This window comes from Lichenostomus cassidix, chromosome 18 (assembly GCF_008360975.1).
Source record: "Lichenostomus cassidix isolate B80296 chromosome 18, HeHo_3.0, whole genome shotgun sequence".
Taxonomy (NCBI): domain Eukaryota; kingdom Metazoa; phylum Chordata; class Aves; order Passeriformes; family Meliphagidae; genus Lichenostomus; species Lichenostomus cassidix.
The window spans coordinates 10,125,720-10,146,517 of record NC_139498.1 but is presented as its reverse complement, the minus strand read 5'-3'; the positions used below and the strand labels follow the sequence as shown (position 1 = coordinate 10,146,517).

Sequence of the window (20,798 nt, the reverse complement as noted above, 5' to 3'; positions counted from 1 at the left end):
CTCAGGGTGGGAGGGTCTGGGGTGCCCATTGATGCTGAATCCAAGCCCTCTACACCCCTGGCACCTTCCCTTCTCTCCTGCCAGGCTCCCTGGGACCTGCCATGAGCTCAGAGGTGGCAGCAAAGCCCTGGTGAAAACCCAGGGCTGCTCATAGGGCTGGGAGGGTGAGGAGAGGAGCAGCAAATGTTGCCCAGAGGTCCTGTGTGTTTCTCCAAGCACGGAGAGCATGGCAGAACCCCATTTCCCAGGAACCAACCCAGCCTTCCCATTCCCAGCTCCATTCTCAGCCATGCTCTGTCTGCCTGGCACTCAGACAATGCTCACCCAGCCACCCTCTGTGCTCTCTGCACCAGGAGCTCATCACTTCTCACTTCTCCCCCATTCCAGTGGAAACTGAACTCTCAGTGACCCACACAGGTTCCTCCCACCTGACCCCCTGTGCTCTCCACACCGTTAGTAAATGTGCAGATTCCAGAGACTATTGCAGGAGCAATTACTTTTATTAGTAAGTATCTATCATCATGACATATTCCTCTTAAATAATCCCTGTGCTGTACTTTCACTGTCGATTCCATTAAGCACTTTGGATATTAACACTATTTTCAATGTTTCTAAGATTTACAGGAGTGTTAGCAAGACACAGTTTATAACCACAACATCTGCTCACCTCCCTGCTTTCAACATTACACACATGACAAAGAAACACTCATGGAGGGAAAAAAATAAATTCTGGAGAATTTCACAAGTCATTGGACTGTTTAAGTGTTTTGGAGAAAGCCACTGATTTTAAAACTGCTTTGGATCATGAAGAGAAATAAAAATTAGATTTGAGCTCAGCACTCTGTGGGTGTGGGATATCAGGCTGTGGGCTGGGATCTTCCAGTGCAGCAATGTAAGAATTATGGGATTGATTTCCAGCAGCCAGGAACCTGGTCCATGATCCACTCTGCACCTCTGTCACCTCCTCACAGGCTCTGTCCCCAGGGCTCAGAGACAATCCTGGGTACATAACCTGAGAGTCCACCAGAGAGGTGGAGCTTGGGCTAAACTCAGCATTCAATTACTTAAATAGTGTGACAAAGGCATGGTGAGGGATTAGCAGGGGCTGTGCTGGTGCCTCAGACCTGCAGCAGCAAGGCCACACCAGCCAGCACCCACTTGGAGGGATTCTCCTTCGTTTTGAGGTTGAAAGTCCACACGTAGGTTGGCCCTCTCTGGCGTGTTCTGTACAGGGGACACGGGTACATGCTGCGGGGGTCCTGTTTGTCATCGGGAATGGCCTTGAGGAACACCACAGGCATGGCTGGGGTGAGCTCCTTGAGCCTGGCCTCCGTGATTATCCCAGCCTGCAGAGGGGAGACAAAGGCTTACTCAGATTTCAAAGGTGTCATTCAGCTGCCCTCTGATGTTCCCAAGCTCTTTATCCATGCTGCTCCTACTGGGGAAGAGCAAACAGCTTTCCTGGTCAGGGGTTGGATGTCTCTTTGAGGAAGGAGGGTCTGGATCAAACATCTCACTGGATCACCACAGCCTCCCTCAATGGAGATCCTCTCAAGGGTCCAGGTTCCTGCACTCTCACCAGATCCTCAAACCCTCCCATCTGAGCTGGGCTTTGTGTGGGAACAACATTCCTAGCCCTGTCCAGCCACGTTAGGAACAAAGATTCACTCCTCTTGTCCTGGTTTCTCCTGTGGTGCAGCTTGAGCTCCTTTCTCTTGTCCTATTGCCAGGCAGCCAGCGGCAGGACAAGAGGAACAGCCTCAGGCTGGGCCAGGGGAGGCTCAGCTTGGACAGCAGCAGGAATTTCTCCATGGAAAGGGTGCTCAGGCCTTGGCAGGAGCTGCCCAGGGAGGTTTGCAGTCCCCATCCCTGCAGGTGTCCCAGGAAGGCCTGGAGGTGGCACTGAGTGCTCTGGGCTGGGGACAAGGTGGGCATTGGGCACAGCTTGGACTGGATGGGCTGGAGGGATTTTCCAACCACAGTGACCTGGGATTATTCTCATGCAGCTCTTTCTCAGAGTTTTGCCAAACCAGAATCACCTCATGGGAGGTGTTGCTCGTGATGGGAGTGAAGATGAACACCTGAACCACTGAGATGGAGAACAATCCTCACTTGAGAAGGGCCTGAAAGTCACCAAGCAATGTCCCACACAGCACCACAGTGTGAGCATGACATGGGACATGCCTGTCTGGGCAGTGAATGCACACAGTGCTTGTGTGGCCCCAAGAGGCACCACAGCCTTGCTTCCACCCTCATGGATGCAACCAAGAGGATTCAAAAGAACTTTTCTGAGGGAGTATCATCACTGAATATCAATTCCCCTTTATCCTTCTCCAGGCAATGTCCTGCCCAGCAGGCTGCCCAGCCCAGCAGAGGGAGAGAACCCTGCCAGGACAAGAAATCAAGTTTGTTTCTCTAATTTGGGTCTCTCTGGCATCTTCTGTCTCTCTTCTTGACAATAAAATGCCCTGCATATCAATCCATTTCCAGGGAAAATTGCCTCATAGAGGCTAGAGAGACCAAATGAAAACAAATAGGGAAATGGAAACGAAACTTTTCAGTGCTAAAGAAACTGCCTTTCGCTGCAGCTGAGCTTCACTTATCATCATTATTTCAAATGCTCTCGGATCAGAGTTGTGGGTGAGATTCAACCTCTCCAGTAGTTTATTTAGTTCTGCAAATGAGCGAAGAAAAATCATCCCTCTTGCCACACACCGTGGTTTAATTGTACTAATGCCATCTGTTATACTGAGCTGTGATAAATCCAACTCTCATTTAGGATTTTGTATTTCCAACGTGCTGAACAAACATTAAATAATTCTTATAATACCTTGCAAAGTAGAATTTATTAAACATTATTATGCACTCTTCTTACATCCACGCCTTTCATTTCTGAGACTGGGTTTTGATCAGGTCTTTTTCTCTTTTTTTTACTTCTGAGAATACTTCAAATGAAATTTCCAAGAGATATTCTACCTGTTTCTGGGTTAACAAGAGCTGAAATCTTCCTGAGGTACCTCTATGTAAGATATCATTTTGTTATGTCTGGGCTGATTCTCATTTGCATTTTTTATCGCTCTCATCATCAGAAATTAATTCTGCTCTGAAAGCAATTTCTCCTGACTACCAGCACAGCACTCCTGGTGAAAAACCACTGTTCTGTGCCTGGAGAGCTCAGGCTCAGATCCTAAAGAATCCTTCAGTTCTGCTTGTCCCAGGTCCCCAGCAGGTGGCTGAGCGTGGCTGTGTGGCAGTGCCACGTGTCACCAGGGCTGAGGGCACACAGAGCTGTCACAAGCCAGGGGAGTGACAGATGGGCCAAACCCTGTGACCCACAGCCCCTTTGGGGTGCACTGGCCCAGGGACCCCCAGCATGGATTGGCTGTCTTGTGACAGGGAAGGGGACAAGGAGCCAGCAGGGATCACTCCAAGGTAGTCCCAGAGGGAATGGGTTTGTGGCTGCAGCTGAACGAGGGGAATGGGAAAGGTCTCTTTCCTAGGAGGGTGGGGAGCCAGGGTGGGTGCCCAGAGAAGCTGTGGCTGTCCCTGGATCCCTGGCAGTGTCCAAGGCCAGGCTGGATGTGGCTTTGAGCAGCCTGGGACAGTGGAAGGTGTCCCTGCCCATGGCTGGGGTGCAATGGGATGATTTAAGGTCCCTTCCAGCCCAACCCAGGCTGTGATTCTGTGATTCCATGCCAGCAGCTGTGCTGTCCATAGCTGGAAAAGCTCCATGGAGCACACATGGTGTTAAATCCTCCTCTCCCCTTCTCCCATCACACTCCAGTCCACTTGAGGAAGGGCAATGCACACACTTGGCATCAAACTCTCCATTGCTGGGTGCAAGAAAGCCAAGAATCACCTTGCCATGGCTTGAGATAAAATGTCTCAGAGTGTCCCCAGCCACAGCATCCTTCTGACTGTCACTGAGTCCCACTGACTTTAACAGGGCTGCAGCAAGAGATCATTTGCACCCAAAATAATCTGCTTAGTTTCATTTCATCTAATAGCTGCCTGCTGTTTTGTAATAAATGTTTCATAAATTTAAGATACCCAAGGGCAAACATAAATGTTTAAATAAATAGAAAAATGTGAGTAGCAGAACACAGAAGGACTCTTTCCTTTTTTTGGAGGCACAACCTAAATGTGAAATATTCTTTTAAAAGTGGAGGTGTTCCCCAGAGGAATTCTTCCAAACGTGGCCTGCCATTTTTATCAGAGGATTAATTTTCAAGGAGTACACAACCCCAAAGAACTGTGCACCTGGTTTAAAAGTTCTGCATCCATTAATACACACTGGTACTCACTGGATTATAGGTAAAATGAATAGTTCCACTAGGGGGAAAAGATATTTCAGTGTGAGCAGCAACCCATGAAAATATCCTTTTCCTGTCTGAAATAAATTGAAGCATGATACCCAGAGATTATGAATGGCTCCATAAATGTAATTGCTCAGTATCTTTCAATCACAAGGAGAATGTAATCAGAAAAACACATTTACTGGACTTGGGATGGTCTCTGAAGACAAATCCCATTGCTGGATGCAATCACCCATAGCAGTTATTGGAGGGAGGCAGAGGGGAGAAGCCAAGTATTTCCCAAAGATTTCTGTCTTTGCACCACCAAAACCTCTTGTCCTTCACTCCAGCATTGCCTGGATCTGGGTAAAACCAGGGCAGAACTCATCTTCTAGTAATGGTGGCAAAGAAAACATAACAGCAGGCACTGGAATGTTCTTAAATGGAGTGTTTGATATGCAAGACCAGGAAATACTTAAACACTCTGTTCTGTTGTGTGCAGCTGATTTCTGTCAGGTTTTCAGGGCAGCAGAAATCCAATGCTCCCTGTGCAAAGGGGCTGTGATGTCCCAGGGGTTGTGCACTGCAGCCCCAGCAGGAGAAGGGAATAGCCAGGGAACTGTGGGGGTAGAGCTGGGAAAGGGACAGGGATGGTTCCTGTTCTGTCACTTGTGCTGTGAGCAGAGCCAAAACCACGAGAGCAGGAGATCTGACCTGACCCACATGAGATCCTCACTGCAATCTTCCAACAAAACCTTTGCCAATGTTCCCGACTGCCTGGGGCTTCCCAGACCCAATTCAGGCCATTTCCAGAGCAAAAAACAGCCTGGAGCTTTGAACTCCCCAAGGATGTGGGATGAAATGACATCCACCAATGAGGTCACAGCTTTGCCTGATTTCCTGTCCTTCATGGAAAACAATTGCAGAGAGGGAGATGACAAACAAGTGGAGAGTGTTAGATCAGAATTGTGAGGTCAGGCTGGATTTGGTGTGTGACAGGCACAGCCTCGTGCTCAGCACCATCACCACATCCCACAGCAGATAACCAGGATCCCCAAGGCTGGCTTAGAGCCTGAAGAGCTGGGGCTGGCTACAGAGCTGGTTTTGGCATAAAAACCTCTTCTTGTGAGGGGGTAAACTCGACCCAGATACAGAAGGTCTGGGTGACCCACTTTGGGGAGTGTTGGCTCTCATGGGTCAGCAGGAGCAGAGCATGGGCTGAGCACAAGAAGAGCTGCACAAACCCCTGTCCTTGAATTCCCACACACAGCACAAACTGGGAGCCATGGCAGCACAGGCCAGGCAGCCCAGAGGTCCAAGCCCAATGGGCCATCAGCCTGAGTCCACATGGACTCTACAGGTTGGAGCTTCATCAAGCTTTATTTAAGGGATAGCTAAAGGATGGGATTAGTTGTTGGTCACAGCCTCTCCCCATGCAGATGGCATCCTGCAGCACCTAACAGTGGAGGGACAGTGTCCTGGGGTTGGCACATCCCACCCACCCAGCTCTGAGGATGGGAGCATACAGGAAATCAGAGTCTCCTCCCTTCTCCCCACTCTGTTGCCAAACAGGCAACAGAGTGACCCCACAAAATCTGCCACCTCACTTCTGGAGGCAGCAGTGAAACCACACCCGTGCAGAGGTGTGGGGACAGTGCAGCCCTGAGAGGACCTCATGTCCTGTGTCTGTAGCAGTACCTCGAGTGGTGGCTGAACAGTGGGACTGAGATTTCCCTGCTACAAAGGGGATGTACCAGTCGAGGCTGAGCACCCTGAGCACCCTGCACAGCCATGGAACAGACAGCTCCAAGGGGTGGCTCCTCTGACACCTTGGACAGCTGCTCAGGCTGCACAGGACAGGCCCACATCTCCTGCCTCTCAAAGAGGCAGCTCAGGTGACTGTTTCAGATGAGCTCCTGTCCCCTGGAACACCCCACCTGTTGCTTCTCTCTCAAGCCCAGAGCCTTGCAGATCTCACCTGAGCATCCCAGCGTGCTCCCTCCATGAACAGCCCATGCACATAAGCCCCTTCACGAGGAGCACTGGCAAAATCCTCTCTGCTCTTCTTTGTCACATCACACTGCAGCGTCATCTTGTCCAGAGGCCACTTGTTCTTCCTGGCTGTGGTCTGCATGATGGCTGTCAGGATGGACTGGGGGTTGAAGAAGCCTCCCAGCCACAGTGTGGAGGGCAAGGAGAAGTCCCTGGTCCAGGCCTCGAGCTCATTGATGCGAGCCAGGAGGTCAGCAAACCAGGAGCCCAGGCTGGCTGTGGAAGGGTAAGATCTCTTCAGCCAGGATTCAGGCACTGTGTCCAGGAAGAGGGAGTTCTGCAAGTTCTCCATGTCGCTGGTCATGGTCAGCTCTCCCTGGTGACAAAGGGCACAGTGAGCACTGACAGCTGCCCAGCAGAGCTTGTTTGGAAGCAGAGCTGGGCCAGGACATGAGGAGGAGCACAGCACCCCACAGAGTCACTGCTGGCCACGTGCTGGGAGTGACTTCATGAGTTTGGGGTTTTCCTGCACACTTTCTATTGTATATTCCTGGACCCTCGTCCTCCCTGCTGTAAAAATACTACCAGGAGGAAAAGCTGTGCAACAGTGACAGCAGCAGGGGTGTCCCTCAGTTGTCCCAGAGTTTTTTCTGTTTTCTCTCATGGGCTGAAGATCTTTACAGAGCAGATTTTCAGGGGTGTAAAGCTGTTCTCACTCACTGCCAGGGCAGGATACTGGAGTCTCTGATGATCTACTCTAAAACTGTCCAAATATTTGTTATGTCACACTCTATCCCCTCCTCTCCCCCACTCCCCTCCCCATTTATTGCTTTGCAGTGCAAGATTTTCTTTTTGACTTCACGTGTTGTCTGCAAATGTAATCACAGCTCCTTCCACAGCAGGGAAACACACAACAAAGTAAGATATGATTCAGCCAAGTGAGATAAGAAGAGAGGTTTGACTTTTCCTTTATGCAGCAATTAATTAGTTTTAAAGCTTTTAGAAACCTGTATCAGTTCTGCCAGAAGAGCTGGAACATCATTTCATGGCCAAAAAAGGGTTCTGCACATCAACAGCTGCACCCCCCTTGAACCCATGGTACTCTGTAGAGGGTTCCCAGGGTCTTCTACACTAAAATGAAGAAAATTCCTGCTGTATCCAGCTGAAATAACAGTGAATCTAAGTGAGGGATGCCTGGATGCTAGCAAGGCTGAAAGGGCAGCTGGGAGGGGCTGTTAGGAGCAGGTTTTGCTGCAGGTTTTTCAGCAGGTTGCACCATGAGACACACAGATGGGGCTCACCAGCTGTGCTGAGGATGCTGCACACCTGCCTGGCAGGGCTGGTGACATGTCAGGAGTCATTGTCCCCACCTGGAGCAACTGTCCCTGGCACAGCAGAGGCCTCAGCTCAGCCCAAGCTGCCAAGAGAGGCTGCAGCTCATCCTGTCAGGGACTGCAGGCAGTGCCTGGAGCCTCCCTGAGCCTGGGGTGAGCTGGGGGAGCAGCTCCTTGTCCATAGGATGTGTGTGTTGAGGGAAGATCTGTCCCATCAAGGAAAGGATTTCAGGAAGAGGCCACAAAACTGCTTTGCATCAAGGATTAACCACGCCCATGGCAATGGGTTGGAATTAGAAGATCTTTAAGATCTGTTCCAACCCAAACCATTCCATGATTCTCTGGTTCTGTGACTCTGTGATTATGAGAACAACACCAACTGACTCTTATGTGAGACTGTGCAGCTCCAGGGAGACCTTTGAGCCTCTTCCAGTGCCTGAAGGGGCTACAAGAGAGCTGGAAAGGGACATTAGACAAGGGATGGAGGGACAGGACAAGGGGAAATGGATTTAAATTGAAGGAGGACTGGTTTAGGTTGGATATTAGGAAAAAAATGTTTACTTAGAGGGTGGGCAGGCCCTGGCACAGGGTGCCAAGAGAAGCTGTGCTGCCCCTGGATCCCTGCAAGTGTCCAAGGCCAGGTTGGGCACTGGGGCTTGGAGCAGCCTGGGATAGTGGAAGATGTCCCTGGGGTGGAACAAGATGAGCTCTCAAGTCCCTTCCAACCCAAACCATTCTGTGATTCCATGATACCCAAAATTCTGCCACTCAGAGGGACCTGGGCAGGCTGGAGAATTGAGCTGAGAGGAATTTCAACAGAGGGAAATGCCAAGTCCTGCACGTGAGGAAGAGTAACCCAAGCACTGCTGGGAACTCACTGCCTGCAGAGCAGCTGCAGAGAGGCTCTGGGAGCTGCTGGCCAAGCAGCTGAGCACAGCCAGAGCCAGTGACCATCAGTGGCCAGGGTGGTGTGAGGAGCAGTGCCAGCAGCTCCATGGCAGCTCTCTGCTCACCACTGGAGGCCACACTGGGAGGACTGGGGAAGACTCAGCCTCAGGAAGAGATGGCTCAGGGGGGATCCTTCCAACACCAATCAACATCTGATGGTGGAAAGCAAAGGACATGGAGCCAGACCCTTCTCAGCTGTGTCCAGTGACAGGGCAAGAGGCAGCAGGAACTGTCTGAACTCCAAGATATTCCATGGAAATACACTGTGAGGGTGGCTGAACGCTGGAACAGGTTGTCCACAGAGGCTGTGGAGTCCCCATTCTTGGCAATGTTCAAAACCCACCAGGCCATGGTCCCAAACAAGCTGCTCTCCCTGTCCCTGCTCTGGGATGGGGTTGGGCCAGACAAGGTGCTGAACAACTCCTCTGTGATTCTAGCTCACTCAAGCCAAGCAGGAGGCAAAGGCAAAACCTGCAAACACCACCTTAGTTTCTCTGGTATAGAATGATCTCCACAATTCCAATCTCTGCACACTCTGTGCTCAGCTGGAGGGACACAACACCCCCCAGCACTTCGGAGACCTACAGATAATGTCCATCACTGGTTTCCATTATTCCTTTTGTTCCATTACCATTTGGCCAAAATTTATCTGATTTAAAATTTCTCTTTGCCTCGGGCTAAGTGTTTTTGGAAAGATTAACTGGAATCAGTTGAGCCATTGCTGAGAACAAGGGTGAGGGAATTGGGTCAGTCTATTCACATTAAAAGATTCCAACTGTTCTTTCACAGGACTTCAGTGCCTCCAGCCGTGAGGTCAGCAGAGGTGCCCTTTGCTGGGGCCACAGAAATCTGGGAAGCTTTAGCAAAAGTTGAAATCTGCTCAAAGCAACCCCCACAGTTGTTTAGCAATGCTTGTCAGAGCCCAGCAGTTAAACATCTCTGCAGTTTGTTCCCGTGCTGACCATGCCCTGCAGGTCACACTGACAGCTGGATCCCAAGCAGAGCAGGGAGAGCAGGAATGGTGATGATCCATGTGCATCCAACACCAACAAGGGCAAGTGGGCTCACTGCACAGTGATTAACGCTTAGAGCCACAGAACCATGGAATGGTGAGGCTGAAAAAGACCTTTAATGGCACCAAGTCCAGTCATATGATTGTGACTTGGACAATGTGTGGCAATTAGATTTAATGTGGGGAAGAATGTGCTGTTTAATATTGGCAGGGGAACAAGGGGGTGCATGGCCTTAAATAAACCACAAACAAAAGAAACCACAGCAATCAGCAACACAGGCTGCAAACCTCCCCAAAACTTGCCACAATTCATGGCAGGGAAGGAGATGGGATCTGCAGAAAAGGCTCCTCCAAGGACTGCAGCAGCCTCAGTCCCTGAGCTGGGATTCAGGGCTGGGACTGGAGGAGAACTGCAGAGCAGAGGAGCAGCAGCAGCATTTGGCATTTCTTCATCTGCTGTTTGCTGCAGAGACACATCTGAAGGCTCTGAGAGACCATCAGTGGGCAATTGGAAGAACCATGGAGTCCTTAAGGCTGGAAAAGACCTTTAAGATCACCAAACCAAACCACCAACCCAGCAGCAGCACCACCCCCCTGCTCACCACTAAACCCTGGCCTCAAGTGCCACATCCTCGTGGTTTTTGAACACTTCCAGGAATGGTGACTCCCTCCAAGCTTGCCCTTGGCAGCCTGTGCTGATGCTTGACAACCCTTTCCATGAAGAACTTTCTCCTAAAATCCAATCTTGGTGCAACATGACACTGTTTCCCCTTGTCCTGTCACTTGGTACCTGGGAGAACAGACTGGCACCAGCTGGCTGCCAACTCCTGAGGGCAAAGCAGGCCTGCTCTGGGGTCAGCAAACCTTCCTCCAAGGAAAAGCCCTGAAGAGAGACCAGAGCTGCCTCACCTTGGCAGACAACTGTCATCAGGACAGGAATCCTCTCAGGGAACCAGGAATGCTCTGAGGTGACCACGCTGTGGCAAATGCAGCCCTGGGAGCTGCTGGATGGGCTTGGACACACAGCTGCCCCATGCACTGTGTCCAGCACAGGGAGCAAGGGTGACAGCTGAATTCAGGCCCTGGAAATGTCCACTTGAGCATTTCTGGTTTTTAGAACTTGACTTACAGCCCTTATCCTTTTTTTTTTTCTTTTCTTTTTTTCTTTTTTTGGCTCCTGTGAAAATTTCTAAACATTGACAATAAAATTGATTTTCTCTGGCAATAGGAAAGGGCAGGACTTCAAGGGGAAGTCCCCAGTATCCCCCAGTTCCAATGGGAGCTGAGAAAGTTTTGGTACTGCCCTGTGCCTGGAAGGCACTGCAGCCCTGAGATCTCCATTGTGAGTCCTCCTCCCTCCCAAATTCTGTGGATTCCCATCCCAAAATCCCCTCCCTGGGAAATGTTAATCTCTCAACAGGATGGACTGGTGCAAGGCAAGATTAAACCTCTGCTCCAGACATGCCTTGCTAAATGCAGCAAGGTTTCAAAGGCAGAAGTATCTGAACCTGCTGGGTTTCCCCATGGAGTGCAGATTTTTTGCTGGATAGAGAAAATCCTGAGTACAAAGGGTTTAAGATGAGTTTCAAGGCTAAAACAGCAAACAAGGTTAAATGAAAAGGTGGAAGCAGAAGAATGTGCAATTAGTACTAAAATATGAGGAACAACCTTCCAAAACCCACATCTCCTGTGCCATTTCAGCTGAACAGGGATCAGGTGAGTCTCTGCCATCTCATGACTTCTCTGCAAGGGTTTTACATGAATGGGGAATCTCAAAATGAAGGGATACCTGGCCAAAGGGCTTTAAAGTGCAGGGTAATTCCAAACACAAGGGTTAAGCACAAATGAAAGGAGTCTCATGCTGGCATTTGCCAAGAAGTGACAGAGAAACACAAAGGCAGTGCAGACTCCAGGGGTTTCCTCTCGGGCACCTGAGCTATTTCACTCCCTCTGAAATACCCTTTAAGGCAATTTACTGACCCACAATCCAAGTTCACCCCACAGAAAATCAGAGGGGCTGGCAGAGCTTCACCAGGCTCTCACAATGGCTTTGTCATTGAACACCTTCTGCTGGCCACAAACAGAAACAGCACGGTGATTCCTGCACAGCCCATGGGTCAGGATCTCCCTCCTCAGCAGATACTCCTCAAAGAGGAACTATCAATGGGCTGGGCTAAAGCCATAGCAAAATCACACAGGAAAATAAAGCCTGAGGGACAAAGTCCAGCTCTGGCCACAGCAGGACACTGGAACTGGAGGGGTTTGCACTCCTGGAAGTGTTTTACTGTGGGTAAGAACGTTGCAGAATGTGTGCAAGCAGCCAAATTGATTTAAAGACAGCCCCCCCTCCAATCATATATCATGTCTAGTTTTACTTTCAGGAAACAAATGAATTAGCAAATGTAATTCTCAGCAAGGCTTGAGAAAAGCAATTTTTAAAGCCTGCGCACTCAAGCATGCTTTGAGTCTCCTGTGAGGGTTCAAAGCATCTACAGCAGCAATCTCATAGAGTTGTCCAAACACAATTATGCATAAATTTGCATTTCAGATGCTGAATACTAAAGTGCATCAGAAATTATTCAAGTTACTTTTGAAAATTTTTTTCTCCCAAACGCTGGGACTAATTTTCATTTAAAGACACCCTTGAAGGAAATCCTAATCAGCCTGCAGCCGTTCCCTTAAGATGAGCACACTATTGGCACAAATTGTTTTCTCAGTTCAGGTTATTTTCACTTGATACCCAGCTTGCCTATCAAAATTTGGTCTTTGTTATTTCATAATATATGTTATCCTCATTTTGGAGGCTCATCCTTCACCCAAATTGCAAACTGGAGGATCTGCTTGCAGGAAATGAGGCTGGTACACCATTAACATGCAAGTGCTTCAGCCCAGCCTCTGGTCCCACCCGAGCCAGCCAGAACAAAGGGCTTGGAAATGCAACATGCCAGTTATTTTTGATGGCTACCAGTCTATTGCAATTTCTCTTCCTCCTAATGGGATGTCTCCTATTTTTGGTCCAAACAATCACTTTCCGCTACAACGACACGATGAATTATTCAGAAATTCAAATTAGGCATGACATTTCCAAATCGCCTTCTTTTGGCAGATAGTCAGTTAAAAACAATAAGCCTTGTTTTCTCTGGGCTTTATTTATTCTCTGCTGAGCTCTGTGGGGCCTGGTTTGTAAACTCTTCTCCTCTGAGTGCTGTCAGTGCAGATCCCCAGCCCCAGAGCCTTAGCAGCTCTCACAGGAAGGAACAATTAAAGCACAATTTCTTCCCCAAGCTGAGTGTAAAGCCCAGAAGTCAAGTCAGGGCATCAGCAGAAAGAGCCATCAGCACCCTCAGGCTGTTCTGTGGTCCCCAAGGTGTGGGATGTGACAAAGGGGACACTGAGCAGCGTTTTGTGTCATGCAAAAGGTCTAGTTCAGCTCTGCAGGGACCCACAGGCAACCTTTGGCTGCAGACACAGAAGAACTGGGCTCAAGTTGTGCCAGGGGAGAGTTGGTTTGGATATCAGGAAAGCTTTCTTCGGGCAATGGGTTGTAAAGCACTGGAAGAGGCTGCCCAGGGCAGTGCTGGAGTCACCAACCACACACTGACAGAGTATTCCCAGCTGGAAGGACCCACAAGGATCATTGAGTCCAACTCTTGAGTAAATGTCCTGTACAGGGACTGATCCCACAACCTTGGTGGTGTCAGCAGCAGGCTCTGACCAGCTGAGCCAATGCACCCTGGAGGTGTTCAAAAACCACGTGGATGTGGCACTTGAGGCCATGGTTTAGTGGTGAGCAGGGTCCTGCTGATGGGTTTGGTGATCTTAAGGTCTTTCCCAGCCTTAAGGACTTCATGGTTCTTCCAATTGGCCACTGATGGTCTCTCAGACCCTTCAGTTGTGTCTCTGCAGCAAACAGCAGATGAAGAAATGGCAAATGCTGCTGCTCCTCTGCTCTGCAGTTCTCCTCCAGTCCTGGCCCTGGGTGTCCCTGAATCCCAGCTCAGTCCTTGGAGGAGCCTTTTCTGCAGATCCCATCTCCTTCCCTGCCATGAATTGTGGCAGGTTTTGGGGAGGTTTGAAGCTTGTGTTGCTGATTGCTGTGGTTTCTTTTGTTTGTGGTTTATTTAAGGCCATGCACCCCCTTGTTCCCCTGCCAATATTAAACAGCACATTCTTCCCCACATTAAATCTAATTGCCACACATTGTCCAAGTCACAATTATATCTTGTTTGGGGCTCTGGGATTGAAACATTAAATCACTTCTGTTTACCTGTCTCAGGAAACGGAATTTTCAATTCCGCTGCCTTATGCTCAAAAATAAGAGAAATCTGTTTATGATAATTGACTACATAAATATCAGCTTATTTCAAAACAGGCTGTACACACTGACCCACCATGAGTGCCTGTGATATGTCTCTCCTTTAATTGAGACAACGAGCACCAGCAGCAAATGCAGTGCAGACACATCTGCAGCTGCTGGTCCAGGGTGCAGTGGGATTTGGGAGCAGCTCAGTCCCATCCCTGCTGCTGCCTAAATCCTGAGCCAAGCCTGTCCCAGGAAGGGCAGCTGGAGATGTCTCTTCCCAGCTGCCCCTGGCAGAGGTTTGGGATGTTATTCCATCTCAGGCAGGCGCTCCTCACTCACCCTCAGCTCTTCCCATGAAGGGGTTCAGTCAAACCCAGACCCTTCAGCCATGCTGATCCCAACACTGTGCAAACCAGCTGGGGAAGCTGAGCATTGCAGTGGGATGGGATAACAAGCTGTCAGTGCAGGAAGGATGGAGCAGGGAATGCCCACAGACTGATGGCCTTAGCCTCTCCTCACACCTGGAGATCCCCCAGGCCCTGTGTGTGTGCAGGAGGAGGCAGGGCAGGCGGCAGGGCAGTGCTGAAGCTCCAGGCTGCATTCCCTAGGCCTTGCCAAGGGAACAACAGCACCTGGCTATGGGGAAGAGCCCTTGGGGGTGACAAGGTGAAGGGGCAGTGCTGTTCCTGAGCACCAGGACTGGCCAGGCAGCTCCTCTCTCCCTGGCAGTGCAGCCTGATCCCTGCTGCTTCTTCCCCTAATGGGCACTCAGAACCTTTTCTATTTTGTCCCACTGAGTGCCTGGGGGGATGCAGGAGGTGACTTCTGCCAGTGGATGCAGCATCAATCACAGCCTTCCCTCACAGCCTGCTGAACCCAGAAATCTGCATCCTAACTGGTGTGGCAAAGCCAGCAGCCAGGGGACACAGACATTCCCCTCCTGGGACAGTCTCCTTTCACACCAGGGTGGAGAAGCAGCTGCAGTGGAGCGCCATGGATGGTGACTCCTCTGGGAAGGTGAGCTCCACCCCTCCTCCAGCAGCTCATACCAACAAGGGCAGTTGGAGTTCTTCCAAAACTTTTGTGGTTTTAGCCTTTTTCTCTTACAGTTCTGGACATTTTGTGCCTTCACACAAAACCAAGCTTTGATTTCAGCTCAGCATCTTCCTGTGAGACACTTTGTTCCAAGTTCCCCCCATTCATGGACATTTTATGAACAGGTGTGATTTTTGTCTCACCTCTAAGTAGGCCATGTCTCAATTTGTGACTGACCTGCCATTGCTGTGCCACAATCTGGGGTGGCCAGCAGTGCTTGGCCTCTGTTCCCAAAAGGCAGACACTGCTGTGTGTGCCTGGAACTCCTCCCTGTGCCACAGGAAATCCATCTGTGAGATCCTGTGGAGCCAGACTGGCTCTGCAGCCAGCAGCAAATTATTCCCTGTGACCCCTTGTACTTCCTGATGGTCTCTCAGGAATCAATCCCTCTGGGATTTTGCAGCTCTCCTACCTTCAGCCCCAGCTCCAGCTCCATCAGCGAGCGCCTGATTTCAGCAGTGAGGATATTCATGCGCTCACACTCCTGGAGAGCAACCACCGTGTAGGGTGTCCTCTCCTCCACCTTTGCCATCAGCTCTGCCATGTTGAACTCATCTGTGAGCTTCTCTAACATCTCTTCCAGAAGGATTTTCACCTGTGCCAAAGGGAGAACAGAGGGGGATGCTGGTGAGTGATCCCTGTGCTCACAGCTGCCTGAACTGTGAGAACTCAATCTGCCTGTCAGTGTCTCCAAAACCATCCCTGTCAGCAACCTTCCAAAGAGTTTGCCCCATCCTATTAATGTCCAAATGCTCACAGAAGTTAATGTCAGATGAACAGCTTTCAAAATGATGGTTTAAAAATGTCCCTGTGACATGTGGCAGCCTCCTCTCTTCTTGGCTCTCTTATTTCTCCTGAGCTCACACTCACAAGGAGATGGATGGGGCTGGAGCCTCAGCTGAGCCTCAGGACAATGGAGCTTATAAGCTGGTTTCCTCTGGTGTATTGATGGAGAGAGGTCATTATATAAAATTGAATTTTAACCTGAATTTGGCATTCTGGACTAATGGAGTAGTGGAAGAAAAGCATAATGAAACAAAATGATTTTCTGGTCACCATCACAGCTTCTTCGGAACTCTAAGTACTGAACAGAGAAAGCTCCAATGCAACAGGATCTTTGTAGTGTTTAAAAAATAAATAGAACAGACAAACCTCTTGCTGACAACGAGGCATGAAGCCACTCCTGGGGATCCATGGGATCAGCTGCATTTCCTAGGTTTACATGAGCAGCTTGCTGTGGAAGTGTCTCACTGAAAGCTTTGCTTTACTTCTCAGCTGGAACCTGAGCAACACTTCTGCTTCTGAGGACTTTCTGGGTGCACACAATGCAGTTAAAGTTCTACGATCCAGAGTGCCAAACCTGGCATGCAGGGCCAGTGCTAGCTGCCAGCCAGGGCAGGGTCATTTTGCTGCCACAGCCACCAACATCCATATTTTGGACTCTGTACTCCAATTTCCTCCCATTGCTGCCCTTCCAAACCCTCCTTCCCGTCAGCAGTGACCATGTGGGCTGTTATTGCAGCACACAGGTGGCTAAAGCTGGAAAAACTCCTTGGCTGCACCTTGGGTGCAGTGCAGAAATATCAGCTAATTTGAAATTGCCCTGCAAGTCCCTTTGGCTCTGATTCCTTCACAACAATTACAGCTCGTTTGCTGTAATGTGACCTCAGAAATCTGTGGGAGTAACCAGACTTGTCAGAGCCTCGGGAAAATGACAGGCTCACATTTTGCCTGGAAGCTCCCTAAAATCACCTCAGCCCAACCAGGGGCTGGATATCCTTCACTGGAGGAGTTAAGAGACGAGGCTTTACTCACTCTCATCCAAGGAGCAAGGGGAAGGGACAGCTTGGATAATGACAGAGATCACCTTGGCAGGAAAATGAGCTGTGGGATTGTGTCCCCAGGCGTGACACAGTGCGCTGAGGTCACACTCTGCTTGCTCGCAGGCAGATTTTATTCCCAGACAGAGCCATGAGGAGTTCTGTGCTCCTGTGAGAATCTGCTGGACTGTCACCAGGAGTTTGCAGGGTGGCCATGACCTGTGACACCACTGGGGCACTCACTGGTCATTGTGCTTCCCTGGTGGAGGAGTTTATTTGTATTTCCATAACGAAAGGAATGGGAGGGGAGAAGAGGCACTCAGTTGCTATCGCTGGGTATCTTGTTTGGCTTTGCTGCCTCTGGATTATTCCCCTCACCTCAAATTCCAGTATGAACTGAAAACTGACCATGCTGGGCACTTCTAGGAGCCTCTTAGAGGAAGGCAGCCAGTTCCCCAACCCCACACCAAACCAAAGGAAGCTCGTGTGAAACCACAGGCTGCATATCAGCTGCCTATTAGCCATTCATTAATTTGCAAAGCTTCAAACACAGAGCTGGCACCTTAAGAAGGCAGCAGTAAAAACCTGAGCATGTGTTGGCTGATTGCAGATCCTGTTAGGGATGCCTGGGCCATGTTTTAATGAGCTGTGAGTTTCCACAGGGAGGGCTGAGATCAGCCCAGGACACAGGCATAGCAGAGGAGTTCAGCTGGAAATAAGGAATTACAAGGCCCTTGGGAGCTGGGGAGGTGGTGGGACGTGGTGGCAGCAGTAAGGGGAGGGCTGAGCTCTGGGTGGCACGTTGTGGGTGTGCCCAGGGCCCATTGCTATGCCAGTCACAGGGGTGCACAGGGACTGCTGGCTCACAGCAGGTTTATCTGCATCACCTCGGGAGGATGCTAATGAAAGCACTGCAGTGCATGGGGTAATTAAGAGGCACTGTCCTGTTCCTGCCAATGCTCAGTTACATCTAACCACAGTGATGTTCTGCATAAATCCAGGCTTTAGCAGGCAAAGGCAGAACACAGAACAATGGCCAAGCGTGAGCTGGACAGGACTGATGGATGAGAAAGGAATCAAAACCCAGCAGCTCCTCCCTCTGCACTCTCACCGTTTCCTCCCTGGTCCCCATTGCTCCTTCTCCAGCACTGCTGTCCCGGGGCTGCAGCTCCAACACCGTGCGCAGCAGCTGCTCTGAGCTCTGTGTGAGGAAGCCAATCTCGGCGTTGGGGTGGAGGCCATACAGGTAGGGAGACTCTGGAGGCAGGGCATCGTCTATGTACTGCACAGAGAGATCCAGGAGCAGGTTAGAAACAGGCCAGGGTGCTTTGCCTGCAGAGCTCCCAGCACGGGCATCATCCCCCCAAATAGGTCAGCCTGCACTGACCCAGCTCTGCCTGTGGCTGAAACACTGGGGAAGGGAGGGAGGAAGGGGATAACAAATGTTTACAGAACTGCTTCTACTCCTGCTGGGAAAATTCTGTAATTGCTGGAGTTTGGCTTGGCTCCGTGTCTCAGAGTGGACCTTCTCTAGCAATTATCTGCTGTGCATTTCAGCATCAACATCCTGAAATCTCTTGTGGGAATTGAGCTTCCAGTAGTTAAGTTTTATGAACAAAACCAGCCTAATACGCCTCTCTCTGCTGCTGCATTTGTGTACAAAGAACAGATGAGATCCGTAAGTAGATCAACAAGACCCTTCAGTGATTCTCATCAACACTGATGATAAAACGAGCTTGAAAGGGCCGTTTTAGCAACCAGTATGTGGATGTAATTTTCCAGGAGCCCTGCTTAAGTCTCAAGCACCAATACAGTTGTTCTATTCATGCATGAACAGAATGAGCCCATGATGAAGTAGCAAATTACCATTAGACTTGGTTCATCCAGGGGAATGCTGAAACATCCACAGCAACAGAACGTAATGGGAAATAAGAGGAAGAGTGCAGGAACTCTGCAGCCCTATTCCTGCCTCCTAAGGCAGATTATGGGGCAGTTATGGAAGAGATTCCATTTCCATGTATAAATAATGCCAGCAAACAAAGAGCTTACCTGATGATAGCCATTGTAATCCATATTCCCTGGGAGGGGAAATCCTGGAGCAAGGCAGAGTTCTCCCTCCATCATTTCTGGCTTGATAAACTCTTCCAGATAGGTTTTGCAGAGCCGCCTGTCCCAGTCATCAGTGATGTGACCTCCATACATGATGTCACCCACCAGGTAGCGCAGGTCATCGTAGGGGACCTGGGCATGGAGCAGGGAGAGCTCAGGGAGCTCTGGGAGCTGCAGGCTGAGCCCAGGCACTGCCCTGCACCCTCAGGGCTCCCACCTCACTGCATCACTTTGCTCAGCAAACAAACATCAGGCAGGAGTTAAATCCTGCCCCAGGGCAGCTGGGTCACAGCACAGTGCAGTTTCCCACTGAGCGTGGCACTGAGGCCTCCCATCTCCTCCCATCTCCTCCCATCTCCTCCCATCTCCTCTCATCTCCTCCCATCTCCTCCCCAAACTGGCAAGCTCTGAACCCAAAGGAAACAACTTTCAGGACACTTTCCCTGAGCTTCAGCACAAGCCAGGCCACGCTGGTGGTCCAAAGCCAGCAGCCAGCCCCCTTGGTGCCCCACCTTGGAGCTGGCCTGCAGGTAGTTGTGGAGCACGCTGACGGAGATGGTGAGGTCACCCGTGTTGAAGGGATACGAGCGATTCCAGCCCTGCGCGCCAAACTTGCGCCTTTCCGCCACCACCGCGTGGAAATAGCAGAGGGCAAAGAGGATGCTCCTGAACTCCTTCTCCTGGCTGCACATCTCCAGGGTGTCCTGCAACACAGCCCTGCCTCAGCCCCGGAGACTCCCAGGGAACCCAAACACACTGGACTTCAGACAGGGGTGAATCACAGAGTTCAAGGCTGGAAAGTTTCCCCAAATCATCAAGTTCAACTTTCAACCCAACACCCCCATGCCCAATTAAGCATATTGTGAAGCACCACTGCTCATTTTCTGACCACTTCCAAGGATAGCGCCCCCACCACTTCCCTGGGCAGCCTGTTCCAGTGCTTAGCCACTCTTCCAGTTTAGAAATTTTTCCTGACATCCAATCTCAACCTCCCCTGGTGATGCTTGTTGTCATTGCTCCTTGTTACCTGGGAGAAGAGGCCAATCAAATTGTCCTCCAGTTCATATTTGCATCATACACACATGTGCTAATTTTCAAAGTCAGTGGCTTTGCATTGCAAATTTATTGGCAAATTCTAACAAATATTTTGTGACTTAATATTCACTGTTTCCAGCTCCGAGTGGCTTTGCACAGGAACACACACAGTGCAGGAAGGACACGTGCAGCCACTCAACACCCCATCACCTGCATGTGCTCAACATTCCTCACCAGAAAGATGGAGAGAGATCCACAGAACCACAGAATTCTCTGTTGGAAGGGACCTTAAAATCCATGTTTTTCCAGCCCCTCTGCCAGCGGCAGGGACACCTTCCACTGTCCCAGGCTGCTCCAAGCCCCAATGTCCAGCCTGGCCTTGGACACTGCCAGTGATCCAGAGGCAGCCACAGCTTCTCTAGCCACCTTGTGCCAGGGCCTGCCCACCCTCACAGTCAGGAATTCCTTCCCACTATCCCATCTATCCCTGCCCTCTGGCAGTGGGAAGCCATTCCCCCTTGTTCTATCATTGCATGATCTTGTAAAAAAGTCCCTCTTCAGTTCCCATCAGGCCCCTTCAGGTCTGCAGTTAAGTAACTCTGGAGCCTTCTTTTCTCAAGGCTGAACAAACTAAATTCTCTCAGCCTGTTCTCATAGCAGAGGTGCTCCAGCCCTTGGAACATCTTGGTGCCTCCTCTGGACTCTCTCCAGCAGCTCCATGTCACCACCCTGGGCAGGTGTGGCAGCACCAGGGCTGGGATTGTGACCCTTGGCAGAGTTCCTGCCCAGGAGGTGAAAGGGCAGGAGCCTGAGTCATTTAATCAAGGAAAATGAGCAAGGAAACTGATCTCCAGA

General features: G+C 50.2%; 1 protein-coding gene across 1 annotated transcript in view; it reads right to left on the bottom strand.

Moving 5' to 3' along the window:
• Positions 1–481: 481 nt before the first annotated feature.
• The window catches only part of DNAH9 (dynein axonemal heavy chain 9), a 165,925-nt gene continuing 145,608 nt past the window's right edge, over positions 482–20,798 (bottom strand). The window contains exons 64-69 of the mRNA XM_085077980.1: positions 19,421–19,612; positions 18,849–19,040; positions 17,911–18,081; positions 15,392–15,574; positions 6,274–6,663; positions 482–1,346 (exon numbers count right to left, since the gene is read on the bottom strand). Coding sequence (XP_084934106.1) covers positions 1,119–1,346; positions 6,274–6,663; positions 15,392–15,574; positions 17,911–18,081; positions 18,849–19,040; positions 19,421–19,612 — 1,356 coding nt within the window. The 3' untranslated portion in view covers positions 482–1,118. The remainder of the gene's footprint in view (positions 1,347–6,273; positions 6,664–15,391; positions 15,575–17,910; positions 18,082–18,848; positions 19,041–19,420; positions 19,613–20,798) is intronic.